At 51.0% G+C, this 17,320-nt stretch overlaps 1 protein-coding gene and 1 long non-coding RNA gene across 3 annotated transcripts in view; both read left to right on the plus strand.

Annotated features, from left to right (window-relative positions):
• Positions 1-118: 118 nt before the first annotated feature.
• On the plus strand, positions 119-5,002 carry SPATA19 (spermatogenesis associated 19). 2 transcript variants are annotated; one of them, XM_009187698.1, is made up of 7 exons: positions 119-259; positions 438-494; positions 987-1,118; positions 1,290-1,381; positions 3,064-3,141; positions 3,521-3,596; positions 4,822-5,002. In XM_009187698.1, the coding sequence occupies exons 1-6, from the start codon at positions 182-184 to the stop codon at positions 3,585-3,587; spliced, it is 504 nt and encodes a 167-aa protein (XP_009185962.1). In that variant the 5' UTR covers positions 119-181; the 3' UTR covers positions 3,588-3,596; positions 4,822-5,002. The 2 variants fall into 2 exon arrangements, with proteins under 2 accessions (XP_009185962.1, XP_009185961.1); XM_009187697.1 differs by having other exon boundaries at positions 3,064-3,130.
• Positions 5,003-11,408: 6,406 nt separating this feature from the next.
• LOC110741304 overlaps positions 11,409-17,320 on the plus strand; it is a 189,064-nt gene continuing 183,152 nt past the window's right edge. Inside the window, exon 1 of the long non-coding RNA XR_002517321.2 lies at positions 11,409-11,479. This is a non-coding gene — a long non-coding RNA (uncharacterized LOC110741304). The remainder of the gene's footprint in view (positions 11,480-17,320) is intronic.

Raw genomic sequence — 17,320 nt, forward strand, 5'->3', positions numbered from 1 at the left:
CTCTTGGCAACTGCATTTATACTCACATACCTCATTTTCAAAGGGAGGCCATTGTCACATCATCATGGGTCAACCAATCAGGTGGACACCTCCTTTCAATGACTTTCCTGTCCCATAGGAGTTCTCAGGCAGCTTCAATGGAAGGAGGGAGCCAAGAAGGGGCCCTGGTGTACATTCAAAGATGATAATTACAACATGGATTGTGTATATTCTTGCTCGGAAAGGTGCAGGGCTTCCCTTCCTACCAATAACCAGTTCGGTAAGCAGCTTGGTAGTAGTCACATGGAATAATTTCTCATGTATCTTCTCCACCTCTGGGACCCTGCTGCACTTCAGAGAGCTATTACAAATAACTCTGAGTAACAGTTGTGGGGGGTGGGTGGGAGGAGCTGGGATTCTAGGTTTTCTGAGGTAACCAACTCGCTAATTTGTTCCAGGACATTGACGTTGTGGAAAGCGAGGCTGTGTCTGTACTACAGCATTGGTTGAAAAAAGTAAGTAAGATTTCTTTATGACTCAGGGTATCCAAAATCCTAGAGAGCTGGTCTCAGTGGGTGTGGGATCTGGATTTCCTTCTTCATGGAACTGGAACTCAAGTTCATTGCCAGACACCCTTCCTAGATTTGAGTCTAATTTCTTCACATGTCCTGGAGGACACTGTGACTTGTGTCCTGGTAGGAAACGTGTTAGCACCACCACTAATGCCGTCCTGCTTCTCAAGCATCCTGGCTTAAGGGTTTCAGCTGCATCTTTCCCAGCTCAAGGGTGTCTCAGGAATACCTTGGGATAGGGCCAGGTACTTAGGGAGTTCCAAGGACTTCACAGGAAAGAAGCTTATTGCAGGAACAGCGAGGTAAGGAGTGTATGTGTGTGGATATGCGGTGTGTGAGTTGTGATGGAGAATGAATAAAAGGGAAAGAAGAGGAGAAGAAGACCCAGGGTTGGAGGTAGAGTGACGTTTTCAGAGGGAATTCCTCACCTTTCAGACAGAAGAAGAGGCTTCTCAGGGCATAAAGGAAAAGCTGTCCATCAACTACCCTTCCCAGGGCATAAGGGAGAAGATGTCCACGGACTCCCCTCCCACCCATGGCCAGGACGTCCATGTGACCAGAGACGTGGTAACTGAGAGTTTGAGATGTTGCATGGGAGTGGGGGTGAGGGAGAGGGGAGAGGCAGGAGGTGCACCGTAAATGATTCTGGGCAAGGGTGAGGCTCTTGTCTGGGCTCTGTGCCAGCCTAGTTGGGGGCCACACTGGGCAGGAATCACATGGACCCTCTGGATTTCTCAGGTGAAGCACCACCTCTCTAAGTCTGATATGTTGGCAAACCAGAGCCAAGAGGTCCTAGAGGAGAGAACACGAATCCAGTTCATAAGATGGAGGTAAGGCGTCCCATTTGCCCTGGGCGAAGGAGGGAGAGGGAGAGATTCGCAAGCCCCTCTCTTCACGAGCCCGCAGATGCTCTTCTCTAGAGGTGTCGTCTTTGGCTGACAAATTTCTCAGCCTTGCTTTGGGGTCTTAAGGGAATATTCTTGCTATCTTGAAAGCCCAGCTCATTTCTACATTTTTAAATGACTTGAGGGGTTGGAAAACTGGGCTTGCACTCCATTTCCTAAATGCTTCTGAATACATTTCAGACTTCTGTTATTTTTGCACTTGAGTTGCTCAGAAGTGGCTGCACTTTAAAGAGCTGAAAAAAATAAGCTCTTCAAATGCAGAAGCCAAAGTTCTCATCTGCAACCGAGGTGTGTGGAGGCTTCCCAGCGCCCAAGGCTAGAATTCTGCGCTTGGTCATGGTGGCTTCGCCAGCCTCCTGGGTGTCTGCCAGCTCACAGCCATCCCCACTGCCTCTCTTGGCTCTGCAGATGCTGAGCCACGAGGCCCAGGGAGCTGGCCTGAAGCCATCACTCTTCAGACAAAGGCTTTCCTATTTCCTTTCCTGCACCTGTGTTCACTGGGACTCTCTGAAGCACATCAGCTCCCCCTTCCCAGGAGAGGGACTGAGGGCTTAGACTGGTCCTCCGGGAAACTGAAGGAGACCTCTCCCCTTCCTCCTCTCTTCTCCCTTTCCCTGCCGCATCAGCGGTGTTGATCGGTTGTATCAAGGAGGCTCCACTTCTCAAGAAATGGTTTCCATGTGCTTACCCCTTCTAGTGGCATCTGCCTTTTAAGAAGACTCAAATGCACAGTAATTACATAACCAAAAGGAATAACATGGTGGGATCTGAGAGGTCCCTGGGAAAGAGGTTTTTTGGATGGGAAGCCTTCTGAGGCCCCTAAAATCATAAATGTTGTTAATTATAATCCAGGCTTTCCTGTGCCCGATGTGGTTGTGCTATGGAATTGCGGACATCGTGCTCCTTGGTTTGGATAACACACACATCATCTTCCAATATTTTAAAAATCTTGGCTGTATAATAAAACTAGATTTAAGCTTTTGAGACAGGCTACAGGAATCAGTCAATTATCTACATATAATTTTTCCACTCTGGATTTCCTACAAAGATTTTAAACCAAAAGCCTCTGCCTATCTTCCCCCACAACCCACTGGTTTTGGTGTCCCCCTCTTATTTCAGTAAGTATGTAGTCCGGAAATATATATCCCTTTATGAAACGAGCAAAGAGGCTCCCCAGGAGACCCCACAACTTCCTCACTGTAGGCTTTCCTAGAAGCATCTCTGAACAGCAGTGGGTGTGGGGTGATGCAGGTCATCAAGAGCTGACGATAGGACAGGAATTCAGAAGACTGAATTCAGAAGGGTGAATTCCATGGCTCATGAGACCACTGCCTGCTGCCTTTAGAAAGGGCGCTCAACTCTGTGTCCCTGGCTCTCCCTGGGACAGTCTGCTACCTGTCCAGCATTACTGGGGGCTCAAGGGTACCTGGTTAGTAAAAAAAAAAAGCTTTGTGCTCATGAGTCAAGAAGGGGGAGAGACCAGCTCAAAAGTTCATGGTGTCGGGGCAAGAGCCATTGTTTGCAGGATCCCAACTCTAGCAGTTCTCTATGCCTGTTAAGAAAGAAACTCAGATCCCATATGCCAATGCACGAATGGCCTTTTGCAGCCACACTCGTATCTTCCAAGTGCCAAGTGAGATGACAGAGGACATCATGCGAGATCGAATAGAGCAGGTGAGACGAAGGTAAGCTGTTTGGGACTGGTTGATTTGCGTTCCCGACTGGGGGCAGGTAGTGTGGGGGTGACTGCTGGGTTTCCCACCCACACCCACCAATGCTCTCTCTGGTACAACAACATCAAGAGCAGGGGCACACGGTTCCCAGGGCTGCGTCTTATCTTCTGTGCTCCACATGACAGGGCTTTGCCAGCCTCCCATGGTGTCTGCCAGTGCCCAGAAGGGCTCCAGGCTAAGGGCCTGTTCAGATGACTGTGCTCCCAGGCCCAGTGCGGCCACGGCCTAGGCATGGCCTGCCCTCCCACCCCAACCCCTGTGCCGTGGTCTGGGTAGCCTCTGCTATCAGGCAGCCTCCCTCCACCTGGCCCTTCTCCTCTGTCCCCTGCAGCATCTCCCGTCTTGCAGATGTCTCAGCTCAGGACTTCAGTATGAGACCCTCCTACTCAGACTGCTAAGAGCAACAGGTGAGAGAGCTGACGGATGAGGAACTGGGCAGAGAAGATGGTTATCCTGGGCAGTGGGAAGGGGCACTGCAGCAGGGAACTTGGTAAAGAGGCTTAGCCTTTCCCTACTGGGGAAGGGCCTGCACTCAGGGCCAGTAGAGGAGAGGAGGGCCGGCTGTCTTGGGCTCCCGCAACGCCTCTCTTAAGTTTGTGGAAGCACTTGAAGTCAAGTTTCAGATTGGCTTCCTGACTTTGTGGTGTCAGAGAGCACTGCCTCTGCATCATTCATGGGCCTGGGCTTTCGTGTTTAGGAGGTTGTGGTGGAGCCTGCAATTTTGCATTTCTCAAAGTTTCTGGGCATTGTCACTGCTGGTCTGCTGACCTCACCTTGAGTCACAGATCGTAGTGTCAGGGTGAGGCTGTATAGGTTTTAGACCTGCCACCAACTTGTGAGGTGACTTTGGGTCCCATGGTCTCTTTCCTTGTGCTTGGCCCAGTGGTCACACAGGGGCTGTTTGTGAGGCCCTAGGAGGTGGAAGGCCAGTGGCAGGATAAACAACCACAGGAGCTCTCCAGGATGCAGCCCCTGAGCCTGTGGTGAACAGCTGCGCTGGCCATTCTGGGGCTAAGGGAGAGATTTAGGCACAGCGACCTCAGCATGCTTACAGGAAGGCTGCTGGAGAGCAGTACCAGCATTTATTGAGCACTTACTGTATGCCAGCGTCTGCACAAGGTAGTTTGTCAGGGTTTCTCATTTGATCCAAAAAACAATCTTAAGAGAGGGCATCATTTGTGTCCATTATACAGAAGGCAGAACTTAAGTCAAGCCCGGGAGCAGATGCTGGGTTCCAATTCAGCTCCACCATGGGCAAGTTACATAATGCCACTGTGCCTCAGTTTCTTTATTGCAACAGAGTATCTACTTCAGAGGGCTGTCTTGGGGGTGATGGTGTCTGGCACATGGTAAATGCCACATCAATTGTTTGCTCATATTACTAGAGGTGAAGAACAGGAAGTGCTGGGAGGGTACACAGTTCGCAGGGGCTTCTGAGCTGGAAGAAACAGACTCAGGCTTCAATTCCAGCTGCCTGATGAACCACTGTCTATTCTTCCATGGGTTTCTGCTCTCTAGATGGAGCTGTGGGAACGCGGAGAACAGTGGGGTTACAGGGAGTCATCAGCAGCCCTACCCCTTGGCCAACCACATCTCCCTGCTGTGTCCCCTGGGCGTTTCTCTACCTCCTAGGTGGAAGTCCTTCAGGGTCCAGCAGCAACCTGTATCAGAAGAACATCCTTCTCTGCTTGACCTGACGAAGGGCCAGACCTGGGCAGAAAGACTCCAGCAGGTGAGCTCTTCGTGCGACAGTGTCAGCACTGGAGTCTTCTTGCTGAACTGCGAATAAAGAGACGTGCTATTTAACAACTCACCCTGTTGCTGGTTGGGGTGCCGTGTCATTCATTTGTTCATTCATCAGACACTGAGTACCTCACAGGCCTGGCTCTGGGGACACTGACTTACAGCCTGAGGGAGACAGACAGCAGCCATTCCAGCAATGGGACAATGGTGATATGGGTGCTACTGGAACATAAGAAGGAGTGCTCTGTGGCTGGGGCAGGGGGAACTTTTTGAGGGAAGTGTGCTGGTTTGTTTCAGACATTTATGTTATCTGTACTTATTCCTTCTCTAACTCTCTTCCTTTTTAATGTAGGTTTGGTTTCTGACCTATATTCTTTTCCTCCTCTGTGAAGAACTTCTTTTAATGTTTCTTACAAGGTAGCTATACTAGTGACAATTTCCCTCAATTTTGGATGGTTGGAGAAAGTCTTTCTTTGTCCTCCTTTTGAAGGGCAATTTTGCAAGATACAGAATTCTAGGCTGGCAATCTTTTTTTTTCTTTCAACACTTAAATATTTTACTCCACTCTCATCTTGCTTGTATGGTATCCAAGGAGAAGCTGGATATAATTCCTATCCTTGTTCCTCTATAGATAAGGTATTTTCGCTTTCAAGAAACTTTGTCTTTGATTTTCTGCAGTTTGAATGTGATATGACTAGGTGTAGTTATTATTTATTTATTTTTTTCATTTATCTTGCTTGGTGTTCTCTGAGATTCCAGGATCTGTTCTTTGGTGTCTGTCATTAATTTTGGAAGATTCTCAACTATTATTCAAACTCTTTTTATTCTCCTTCTGGTCTTCCCATTACACATATGTTACACCTTTTGAGATTGTCCCACAGTTTTTGGAAAATGTTTCACTTTTTTCCACTCTTTTCTTTTTCTCTTTGCCTTTCAGTTTGGGTAAATTCTACTGACATTTCTTGAAGCTCCAATTGTTTCCTCAGTCTTGTCTAGTCTACCGATGAGTCCTTCAAAGACATTCTTTATTCCTATATAGTGTTTTTGATTACTGGCATTTTCTTTAGACTTTTTTTCTTAGAGTTTCCATCTCTCTGTTTACATTACCCATCTGTTCTTGCATGTTGTCCACTTTCCCCATTAGAGCCTTTAGCATATTTATCATAGCTATTTTAAATTCCCAGTCTAATAATTCCAATATATCTGACTGGTTTCTATACTTGCTTTGTCCCATAAAGTTTTGTATATATATTTTTTAGCAAGCTTTGTAATTATTTTGGGGAAAGCAAGACATGATTTATCAGGAAAAGGAGCTGCAGTAAATAGGCCATTAGTGTGAGACTATATGTTTACCTGGCTAGGAGACTATGTTTATGGTTTTGTAGTGTGTCAGAGGCTAAGGTTTCCTCTAGCATCCTTGTCTTCATCTTTCTTGTTGTCTTTGGCTTTCCCTAGAGGCTCCTTCTTAAATAGAGTCTGAGGCTTACAGTTATTCTGCTGTAATCCCCGGTTATATAATAACTATACAATACAATTTAACATATAACTATACAATATAACTATACAATAATTTAACACAATATTCCCATATTATTGTGGTGATAAGTGTGTGGGAGGGGAAGTGTTCTATATTTGCAAGGTTAGTTCTCAGTGTTTAGTGAGCCTTTGCCTCTGGGGTGTGACCTTTATGTGTGATTCTCAGCTTCCCTCACTCACTGATCTTAGGAAAGACAGGAAGGCTTGAGGGGAGGATCTGGAGTTGGGCATTTCCCTTCTCCCAGGCTGGCTTGGCCCTGGCAAAATAGTTTCCCTTGAGGGTGGGCTCTTGTTAAGGAGAACAGAATGCTCTGGACCTATTTAAAAATGGTTACTTTCCCCTTTCCCTTTGGGAAACATGAGGGGATTTTCTTCAGTTTTCATTGTGAGGAGCTAGTAGAGCTCCTGAAAGCAAAACTCATGAAAATGTGGGGATCCCCCCAGTGACTGGGCCCTGGACTTTTTAGTAGTCAACCTTGTCCACACTTAGCCTCCAGCAATTTGTCAGTTACAGTTTAGGTAGTTTAGGTTTTCCTGCCCAGCACTGGCTCCTGTAGAGTTTTGTGTGCCTGGGCTTCTGTCCAGTAAGTTGTGATTCTCTGTATCCACCTTTCTACCTCTCCAGTCTTCAGGTCAGTGGTTTGCCTTCTAAGCTCAACTCTCTGAGGGATCTAAGAAGAGTTGCTGGTTTTCAGTTTATTCAGTTTTTCTTATTGTTAGGATGAGAGTGATGACTTCCGAGCTCTTTACATGTCAGACTAGAACCCAGAAGTCTTATTGAAGTATTTATCGAGTGTCCACGAGAATGACCACTGATGTTCACTGAGCACTTTCTATATGCCTGATCCTATCCAAGGACTTGAAATGTATCCAAGCACTAAGCCAAGCAGGCTTTGGCATAGATGGTATTATTATTGTTAGAGAGGAAATAACACAAGGCCTAGGTTAAGTACCTTGACCAGGGTCACTTTGGTGACTGGGGAGTGCTAGAATCCCAGCGTGGCTTTCTTGATCACTTTGTTATGCTGTATGTGGGCCCCAGGCCAGCCCTGGGAATACAGCAGTAAATTACGCCCACCCGGTCCCTGCCCTGGTAGAACTTTCATTTTGACAGGGGAGATGAATTTTACACAAACTCATCAGTTGTGAGTCACAATTTTCATAACTACTTGAAAGGTGAAGTCCTACATATAATGGGAACTTGCCTTCAGAGAAGAGAACCTAGATTTCTTTTTTATTTTAAAATCATCATCCCCCTTTTACGGATGAGGGACAGGCAGTTCAGAGAGGCTAAATAGCCTTCCTGATGTCATCTAGCCATGAAATGGCAGGCCAGAGTTTGAATCCAAATGGTCTCATGCCAGAGCCAGTGTCCTTAACCCCTGCCCTCTCCAGCAGAGCTGGGTGAAGGATCACTTCGGTTTGTTGTTGGTGGTGAGCTTTACCCACCAGACACTGCACAAGGAAGGGAGAGAGGTTAAAGTTCCTCCCCTGCCGCACTTTTCCTAGGGGCCAGGACACCTGGACTTTCTCTCCCCACCACCTTTCCCTCCCAGCCTCCCTTTGCCTGAATGCCCCAGTAGGGTAGGCTGAGGGAATAGAGGATGAGTAGGAGGTAACCAGGCAGAGGGGCAGGAGAGCAGCCAGCCCTGGGCAGTGGCAAGTGAGAGGGCTCTGAGAAGGAAGAGAAGTCTGGCTTCATGGACACACCAAAATGCTGTTCTAGCTAGATGGGAGACAGGGAGCGAGAAGGGGGATGGGGGAGGCTGTCAAGAGGCCAGGTGGGCCATGTGGTATGTGGAGAACTTGTTAAGGATCCCGCCTTATCCTAGCAGAGACAGGAAACCGGATGTGCGGGAATGTTAAAGCAGAAAGTGATTTTACATGTGGAGACAGGCTGCGGCAAAGGATGGCAGCAGAGAGCCCAGGAAGGGTCCACTGGGCAGTTGCAGGTTTGTGTGAGATGGCAGTGGCGACCTGGCGATACATGGCTCCTGGGGGTACAGTTGGGGGAGGGTGCCGCCATTAGCTCAGGTAGGTGGGCCTAAGTTGAGGAGATCAGTTCAACTTGGGTCCTGATTTGGGTCCCCATCGACTGTCCCAGTGGTGATGGACACAAAGGGCCCGGGTCCAGGGGAAGCTTGGAGAACACTGAAGGCAGAGAAGTGGCACAAGCCCAGGCTGCTGGAAAGGGGGTACTGCCTGCTTGGGAATGGCTACCGCCTGGATGTCAGCGGAGGAGAGGGGTGGAGAGGAGGTAAGCTGGCCTTCCTCAGAGCCCTCAGTGGGCTGTGCCCTTCCAAACGCTCACTCAGGCTTCTTGGGAAGGCAGGGAGCAGTGCTTGGCTTGCCAGAGCCCATGGCGCTGCTGCAGGGAACACCTTTCTCTGAACCTGGTGGCCTTGGGAGGCAAGCAAAGGGAGGAAGCCCTCTCTCTTCACTATTGCAGCTGAGAGGCTGTTTCGCTAGCAACCACCAGATGGTGCCCTTTCCACGCAAAACGCACATTTCCTGAAGGTGACCTGGCCTTCCCTTTGAGTCGGCTCCTGCAGGCTGGGCCAGTAGAGATGTCAGCCGTTTGGGAAGCCTCTGAAGATGGAGCGCCTCTGAGTGTCTTCGTGTCGTCATGAATACAGTTCACATCCACACGCCTGAACTGTATAGCAGAGATTCATTCCAAGAACATTTGTGGAGCATTTATGCCCAGCACTGGGCCCGTGCTGTGAGTGTGAAGATACCCGGGTGAATATTCTGTTATGTTCTCAAGGAGTTCAAATGGGTGGAAGGGCTGACTGCAAACAAATAATGAAATATTGTGTGAAAATAAGCCAAAAGGGTATAAATGGTAGAGCACACAGAAGGGAGTGATTTTCTCTGCTTCAGAGAAAAAGTGTCAACTGATTCCCAGAGGCAGTGACGCTTGAACAGAGTTTTGGAGGCTTTTGCCAGGCTCTGACAACCAAGGAGGGGTCCTCCAGGCAAAGGGAAAGTCCATGTTGCAAGGAATGAGGAAGGTTAGGGAACTGGGCCTGGCTGTCTGAATGTCTGGAATGCCGGTATGGTGGGTGGAGGTGTGGTGGGGGACATGGCAGGAGAAGAAGCTGGGAGGTGGGTCAGGTGCTGAGAGGTGACAGCTGGGTGCAAAATAACCCCATGAGACTGGCAGAGGACCCGGGGGAGGAAGGATGGAAGGAGTACCACGCTGGTCAGGTCTGGCTTCCCAGGGGAGAGAAGATGGGCCCAGGAAAAGAGGGGGAACAAACGGCTTGCAGAAGATGCTAGAGGCCAAGAGCCGGGCAGGAATGGCTGAGTCACCCACAGGATCCCACTGTCTCTCTCTCACCACATCTGGAGTTTGGGGAGAGAGGGACCCATATTAATATTATAGCCACAGCTCCTTCAAACCTAGGGTGGAAATGAAATCATTAAGTGGCTCAAATGGAGTTTTGTTCTGTGGATGATTAACCCCAGGAGGGGAGTTTGGGAACAAATATGCCTCCTCTACCTGTATTACAGGGGGACTGAGCTACGGTAAATTAAAAGAAAATCACTGGCAAATTTGGGACCAGTCAGCTGTGACCAAGCCATTTGTGTAGTTAAATGGAGCTGAAAGAGCTCATCAAGGTTTAGTGGGTCATGGATCCTTTGAGGGGAGGGGTGAGAGCTGGGGGTGGCAGGTGGGTGGGGAGCCAGTCCAGGAGGCCACAGGTGGAGGTCTATCAAGGGACTACTTGGTGGTGGCGGCAATGTGCGGTGCGGGCCTGACTTTGTCTTGCAGATCACTTCCTAACAGGACCTTGTTAATTCTGGACAGAGACAGGGGGCTCTCATGTGAGACAGACTGGTACAGGCAGAGTCAAGCCCTGGAACACCAGGAGACAGGGAGGGTGTGCCCACGTCCACCAGGGCAGGCGGCCTGCTGCGTGGGTCACTGCAGGGAGCGATGCAAAGTGCTGCTCCATGAACCACACTCGATGTTGTGAAGACCAAGCCACTGTCCTGGGGTGTCCACTGCGAGGCGGGATGGGGCTCTGTCCCATCCTTAGGTGGGGGGTTACACACCCAGCCAAACCCGGACATGGAAACCGGGCGGGTGGTCTCAGATGCGGGAGAGGATGTCTGGCGGGGGCCAGCAGGGTAGGGGCAGGCGGAGGGCGGGGGTGGGCCGCGGGAGGAGTGGGGAGGGCAGGGACGCCCCGGGCTCCAGCGGGGCCTGAGACCCCGGATCAGGGCGCCGCGCGGCCGCGGAGTAGGGTGGCCCACGGGAGCCCAGGCCCTCTCGGGGCTCAGCGGCCAGCGCGGGCGAGGCGCCCACACCGCCAGCCGACTGTGACCATTTCCCCCACCGGCCCGAGGGACCTCCGGCCCGGCGCCCAGAGGCTTCTGCGGCTTCTCCCCTCGCGGGCCGGCCTGGGGAGGACGCGGCACCACCCCTCCCCGAGGGACCGGGAACCTCGACAGGGGAGGCCACCCCGCCTCCGCCGAGCAGCCAGACACAGTGTTCGACATGTTTTCCAATTACTTGGCAGGCTCCGCAGCGATGCTCGAAATTCATTTTCCATCCTGAGAGGGGAAAACAAAGGCAAGAGAAGGCGGTGCCGCTCCCCGGCGAGTTGAAACTTGTCATGCCAGCAAAACCGGGCGGGCATCAAGTGGGGTATCAAGGCGGCCGGGGTCCCCACCCTCCCCCTCGCCCGGCCCTCCCGCCCTGCCTCGCCCTCTGCCTGGCCCCTCCCCTGCCCCCTCCCCCCGCCTCGCCCCTCCTGCCTCACAAGGGCCTCCATCCGCGGCCCTGATCCCTCCCCCCAGTCCTGTTCTTCTCCTGGCTCCTCCTGCCCGCCCTTCTCTCCCACCCCCAGCCTCGCATTCCCTCAGCTCCCTGCGCCCCCCTCCCAGCCCTGCGCCCGTCTCCCTACCAGCCCCCGAACCACTGCCCTCCACCGCCTCCTTCTAGCTGATTCTGAGGGCCTCGAGACCACAACAAGGTCCGCAGCCCGAAGGTCCCCAGCAGGTGGGTTTGCTCAGGGTGGGGAGGACAGGGCAGGACTTCGCGGGGCGGGCGGTGAGTGGAGAAAGTCCACACCCTCAGCTGCGCCCCCAGCCCCCTGGGCACGGCTGCTCTCCGAGATCAGTTGCCCTCGGACCATTTATCTGCGGACCGTCGCCGCTGTAAGCGCCTCCTCCTTTATGGCGGTTTCCCGCTGCCCCAGACACAGTGCGTGACGTCGGTGCTCAGTAAATATTTGTGGAAGGAATCAATGACTGGGGGGGCCTTCGCCGCTGTTTCTTAGTGCTCCCATCAGTGGTCTGCCTCCTCCGCCCTTCAGGGCCCTCGTTCTCTGTGTCTTCATAGGCGCCCGTTTGTGGGCCAGCCTGGAGGTCCGGAAAATGAAGGCTGAGCGGGCCTTTCACGGGAAACCTGGTACGTGAGCAGGATTCCAGGGAAAAGGGCAGGTACAACAGTCTGCCTTATAAGGAGGAGGCGGGAAGGCTGAGTGAGCAGCTGCTCGTGGCGTGCTTTCAGCAAGGAGGATGTGCTTACTAGCAGTGTGTGTGCACATGTGGGCTTCTGGGAGGCAGTGTAACATAACTGCTAAGACGCTTCCACCGTCGAATTGCCAGGCCTGGGACCCTGGCTTTACCATTTGGCGGCTGTGAGATTTTGAGCAAATGGCTTAACCTCTCGGTGATTCTGTGTCCGGGGGTCCTGGTGAAGATCAAGTGAGATAGCATCCGGGTAGAGCGGCATCACATGTCCTCCACTTGGTAGACCCTCAGTACAGGGTAGCTATGAGGATTCCTGTACCTGGGAAGAAGCACCAGCCATAGCACAGCCCTTTCCAGCACCAATGACTGCTGGCTGGTAGTCTTCACGTTTATAAAACACTCTCCTAAGCCTTTTGGAATGTGAGTCGGTGATCTAGTCCGTCCGGAAGGAAACAGTCACTGCCCTCTAGGAGCTTATACTGGAAGGGAAAAGATTATGAGGGCCTCTAAAGATGCTGGGGAACCACAGACAAACACTTAGGAAAAATAAAAATATTAGGTGTGCATTTGGGAGCCAGTGTAGGAGGGGTGTGCTGTCAGAGATTCATGTTTGGTCAATGAGGGATCTGCACATTTTCAATGGAGAATTAGAGTCTTAGCTCTATGGGCCTCAAAGAGGGGCTCCCCTGAGGACCTGCTGGACCCAGGACTCCTGGCATTCTGAGGAGGGGGCTTCTCTGCCTCTTTGTGCACACTGAGGGAAGGCTCACTGGGGCCTAGACTGGGAGGAGGGTGCTGTGGCATCCTGTAGCCAGCAGGTGATGCTGTTGATCTAGTGGTGCAGGCTGCCGGGTTGTGATGGTGCCCTCCCACCCCCTACTCCTGCCCTAGCTGCTGATTGCTCATTTTCCACCAAGTGCCCTGTGCACAAGCTATCAGAACACCCCCATTAGCTCCTGCAGCTAGCCTTGTGCCTGTTCTTCCAGTGGGGACAGGCACCTACCGTGGGCAGAACTGAGTACAGGATTTAGGAGTGAGCAGTGGACAGTAGACCTTCTATTCCATTATGAGGGAAGAGGTGCGATTGGGCCCTGGGTGCAGCGGGGACTGGTATTGACTTCTGGGGAAGTGGGTTCACCTTGCCACACCACAAAGCCACAGTTTGCGCCTGCACACCCCGCGGGGCTTCTTCAGTCAGTTAGGATGTCTTGCAGGAGGGATGGAACAGGGGACCCTAAGGGCAGGGGTGGACAAAAGAAGGAACAGCACCATGAATCAGTATCCCAGAGCTGTGGAACCCCCTTTCGGGACCCAGGTCCTGCATCTACTTCCTCAAAGGCTGCAGCAAAGTGGAGCTTCTCCAACCTTCTTGGGTGTCGGACTCCCTTCCAGGAGGTACTTATTAAAGATGTGGACGACTGGATACAACCTGGATTCATTTGTCTTGTGGGTTTGGGATGGAACCCAGGAACCTGCATTTTTATCAGTTCCATCCCAGTGATTCTGAGACAGTTGTCCTCAGGCCAGGGTCGAGATGCACAAGGATAAAGCATGCTGTTTTTCTCAGTGGAAGAGAACTTGGCAACTCCACAACCAGCACCAGGAGAACATTCTGCTTACTTCAGCTGCCCTTCACCTGTTCCTTGGAACATCTTTTGCTAATTATACTTGTGACCACCCCCAGGTGGTCCTGCTTTGGTCCAGGAGAGTTAACAAAGAGGAGAGATACAAAGAGACACAGCTATAGACAATTTGGTTGAGCAGGTAGTGAGTGGGTAATCTCACCCAACTTGAGCCCATTAAGCACCCCCTGCCCTGGTCCTGGATCCCTTGGCTTTAACCTTTTTTCTGAAGGGGTTGGTCCTGCATTCTACAGGGAAGAGACAGCATGGGTGTGTGGTCTTTCCGTGAGCCTCATAGGACCATGTCACCACTCATATTGCAGAAACGTGCACACAGGGTATGTGTGCCTTCGCACGTGTGCACACACTTTACTCCCCTGGGCCTCAGGGTCAAATGATGCCTTGTGAAATGAAAGAAAAGGGTGCTTTTCTTTGAGTTTGCACCATTTGGCCCCCTTTCTCAGGGCTTGTGGCCAACAGTCTAGGGAGTCGTGTGGGCTATGGGAGGAGAAAGCAATGGGGGCCGCAGGACAATGTTCATGCCACCCTGCCTTTGCTGAGCTGTGTGGCAATGCTTACGTCACTTAACTTCTCTAGACATCGTGTTTTTCCATCTGCGAATTAATAAGATCCTTCTCTCAGTGTTGGTTTTAGGTGAGGCACTGCATGCAAATCCGCAGCACCATCTCTGGGCAGGGCTGGTGGTCATCCATGTTATCTCTGCCTCCATCCCCTGCTGCACCCCTTTTCTCCAAAGAGAAGAGGCGAGTTATTCAGTATGTCCAGCCTACCCCTCTAGAAAATGGGAAAGTTCGAGCCCCTCACCACCCAGAGTTGGTTTGAGCCAAAATTGTTGGGAGGAACTGGGGTTGGGAAGGGTGTTATGGTTTGATATTTTCACTGCCTCCTGCCTGGGTGTCTGGCCAAGACTGTGGTGTTAGACTGTTCTTTGTCCAGTCCTCTGAGGTCTGCCCGTTCTCCCATCCTCAGGTTGGGTTTGTGCCATGGATCCCAGGTGGGCTGACCTTGGGAACCACCCAATGCCTGGCATATAGTAGACACTCAATAAATTGTGTTGTCATTAAACCTTGGATTGGCTGGGTGGCCTTGGACAAGCCTGTTCATGTTTCTAACCTCACGGATGAAATGGGAATGGTAATAGCACCTGCATGGCAGGGACAGAGCAACTGCACACAGAGCTTCTAACAGTGTTCTGCACGTTTGTTAAGTGCCTCAATAAATGCTGCTGTGATCAGTACAACACCGGAGGGATCGTAGCTCGTTCTTCCCTCCTACTCTTGGGGGAATGTTTTAAAATAGAAAAACTGTGTTTCCATCGAGACATCCACCACCCAGAGCTTTGAAGGAGCAGGGAGAAGACTCAGAGTGAATGTTGCCGATGAACAAACTTAAATTCCTGATGGGCAGAAATGTATCATTTCCTTTCTGCAACAGGGGAGGGAAAGCGACAGTGCAGGTGGAAGCCGCCTGCCTGCCAGGCCTCTGAATCTGAGACCCCTCCCGCTTCCAACCCCGGGAGCCTCCAGCGTTTGCGTGGGTAGTTGGGTTTGGAATACGAACATACTCCTGTCCTCAGTAAGCCACCAATGTGCAGGGATTGGATGCACAGAAGTCTCTTCAGGCCATACTCCCTAGAGTTATTTTAGATGACAAGATGGCATCTCCGAGTTCACCTAATCCGTCCCAGACAGATGAGGCCCATGCTTCTGCAAAAGTCTATGGGTCCTGCCCCGTGGCCTCCTTCCTCCTAGGCTTCAAGTCTTCGGCTCTTCAGGCGGGAATGCCAGTCTACATGCCTTTTCACACTCAGCTCAAATGCCACATCCTCGTGAAATGTGTCCTCTTTTATCCTGGGCCCCAGCTCCCCAGCAAGATTAAGTTCATTCCCACATCTCACTGTCTATATATTTAGCATAATTTCTTTTTATGTTGTATTTAAAAATAGCTCCCCCTTCTTCCCTACCTCCCCACCCTCCTCCGCCAGCCATTTATGGGCCTGTCAGACTCACTGCATTTTAAGTACTTTAGGGCAAGATTTGGGTCTTGTCCATCTTCATGGTCTCAATAAAGTTTGAACTGACTCAATGTAGCCTGAACCACGCCACTAAAAAGCCAATCGATTTGCATGTTATGTTTTCAGACCCAGGTTAATGTGATACCCTACCTGCGTTCCTAATCCTTCCATCCTTCCAGGAACCACCCCTTCCACCTCTTTTCCCCCCCCTCTGTCTCTCGCATGTCTCTCTGTCTCTGTCTCTCTTGATGCCATCTCTCCGTCTCTTTCTGTCTCTACCTGCCTGATCTTCACGGGTCTCACCCTCAGCATCACAGTCCCCAGCAGTGGGCTGGCTCCAATTGCAAACAGTGTGTGTCCTTCCCTGGATGGAATTCTGTCATGGCTGGGAGAAGGGTCCTCTGAACGAACCCTGGCCACAGAAAGCATCTCTTGAAAGATCACTGTGGTGACGGTTCCTATAGTGATCAATAGCCTCAGGATGGAGCCTTTGAGGTTGTGTTGTATGCTTAGTACCGAACACAAAGGCCTTTCCAGGGGGCATGAAAACCAAGAGGAAGATCAGCAAGAGTAGCTTCGCAAGATCTCCTCCCCCATGTGGCGCTTTCTCTGTGTCCCTCTCTCTCTCATGTCTCTGTCTCTTTTGATGCCATCTCTCCATCTCTTTCTCTGTCTCTGTCTCTCGCTCTGCCATCCACAGGTCTCACCCTCAGCATCATGATCCCCATCAATGGGCTTGCTCTGTTGCTAAGAATAAGCCCTTCATGATCTGGGTACAAAAAGAGCAGGAACAGGCAAATCTGCCACTCACACAGCTGTGCTTGGCAAAGAGGGAGAAGAATTCCTTCAGACAAGAGCCCGCCCACCAGCTGCCCCTGGGGGGACCTGGTGCACATGGGTCATTTGGCCATGGTCCCTTGAGTTTGGCAGCTCTGGCTTCCTCTGATTCTCCCACCTCAAGTTGCCCCAAAGTGTTCCGGGACACAAGTGTCTGTAGGGGAAATGGCTTCCTCAGTCATTGCAGGATGTATGTGACCGTGGGAGTCTTCTCTACATCATGGTCACCCTGGGTTGTATTTATTCAGAATTTAGATTTTCATATGGTAGAAAACATTGAACTTGAGGTCCCAGCTCTGTTACTTACTAAATGTGCAATCAAGTCAAGGATGTGTGACTTAATCTCTCTAAAACTCATTGAAAAAAATTATATAATGAACTATTGAATAAGCCAAGGAACATATATGCACTCTTATAAGCTCTGAAGGTATAGTGATGGGTAGGAGAACGTCCCTGATCTCAGGTTCTAGTGGAGGGAGGGGCACCACATTTAGAGAGAGCTGATCTAATAGATAGAAGGCCATGGTACTCTTTGCTTTGTAGAACAGTAAAGCAGAGAGTGGAGAGGATGGCTGGCAGTTGCTTTTTTATAGAACGTGGTCACTGATGGCCTTAATGAGGAGGTGACATTTGGGGACGGGCCCCAATGAGATGAGGAAGTGAGCTGTAGATATCTAGGGAAGGGGGTTCCAGGCAGAGGGAACAGCACGTGCTAAGTCTTGAGGCACAGGTGAGCCTGGCCTGTCAAAGAATCAGCTGTCGTGGCTGCAGCAGAGGGAGCAAGGGAATAAAGGGGACGGGATGCTGCAGTACGACTTGAGTGATGTTAAGCCCCTAGGACACGGCAATACAGCTGTGTGGAGAGTGAGGG

This window comes from Papio anubis, chromosome 12, assembly GCF_008728515.1.
Source record: "Papio anubis isolate 15944 chromosome 12, Panubis1.0, whole genome shotgun sequence".
NCBI lineage: Eukaryota > Metazoa > Chordata > Mammalia > Primates > Cercopithecidae > Papio > Papio anubis.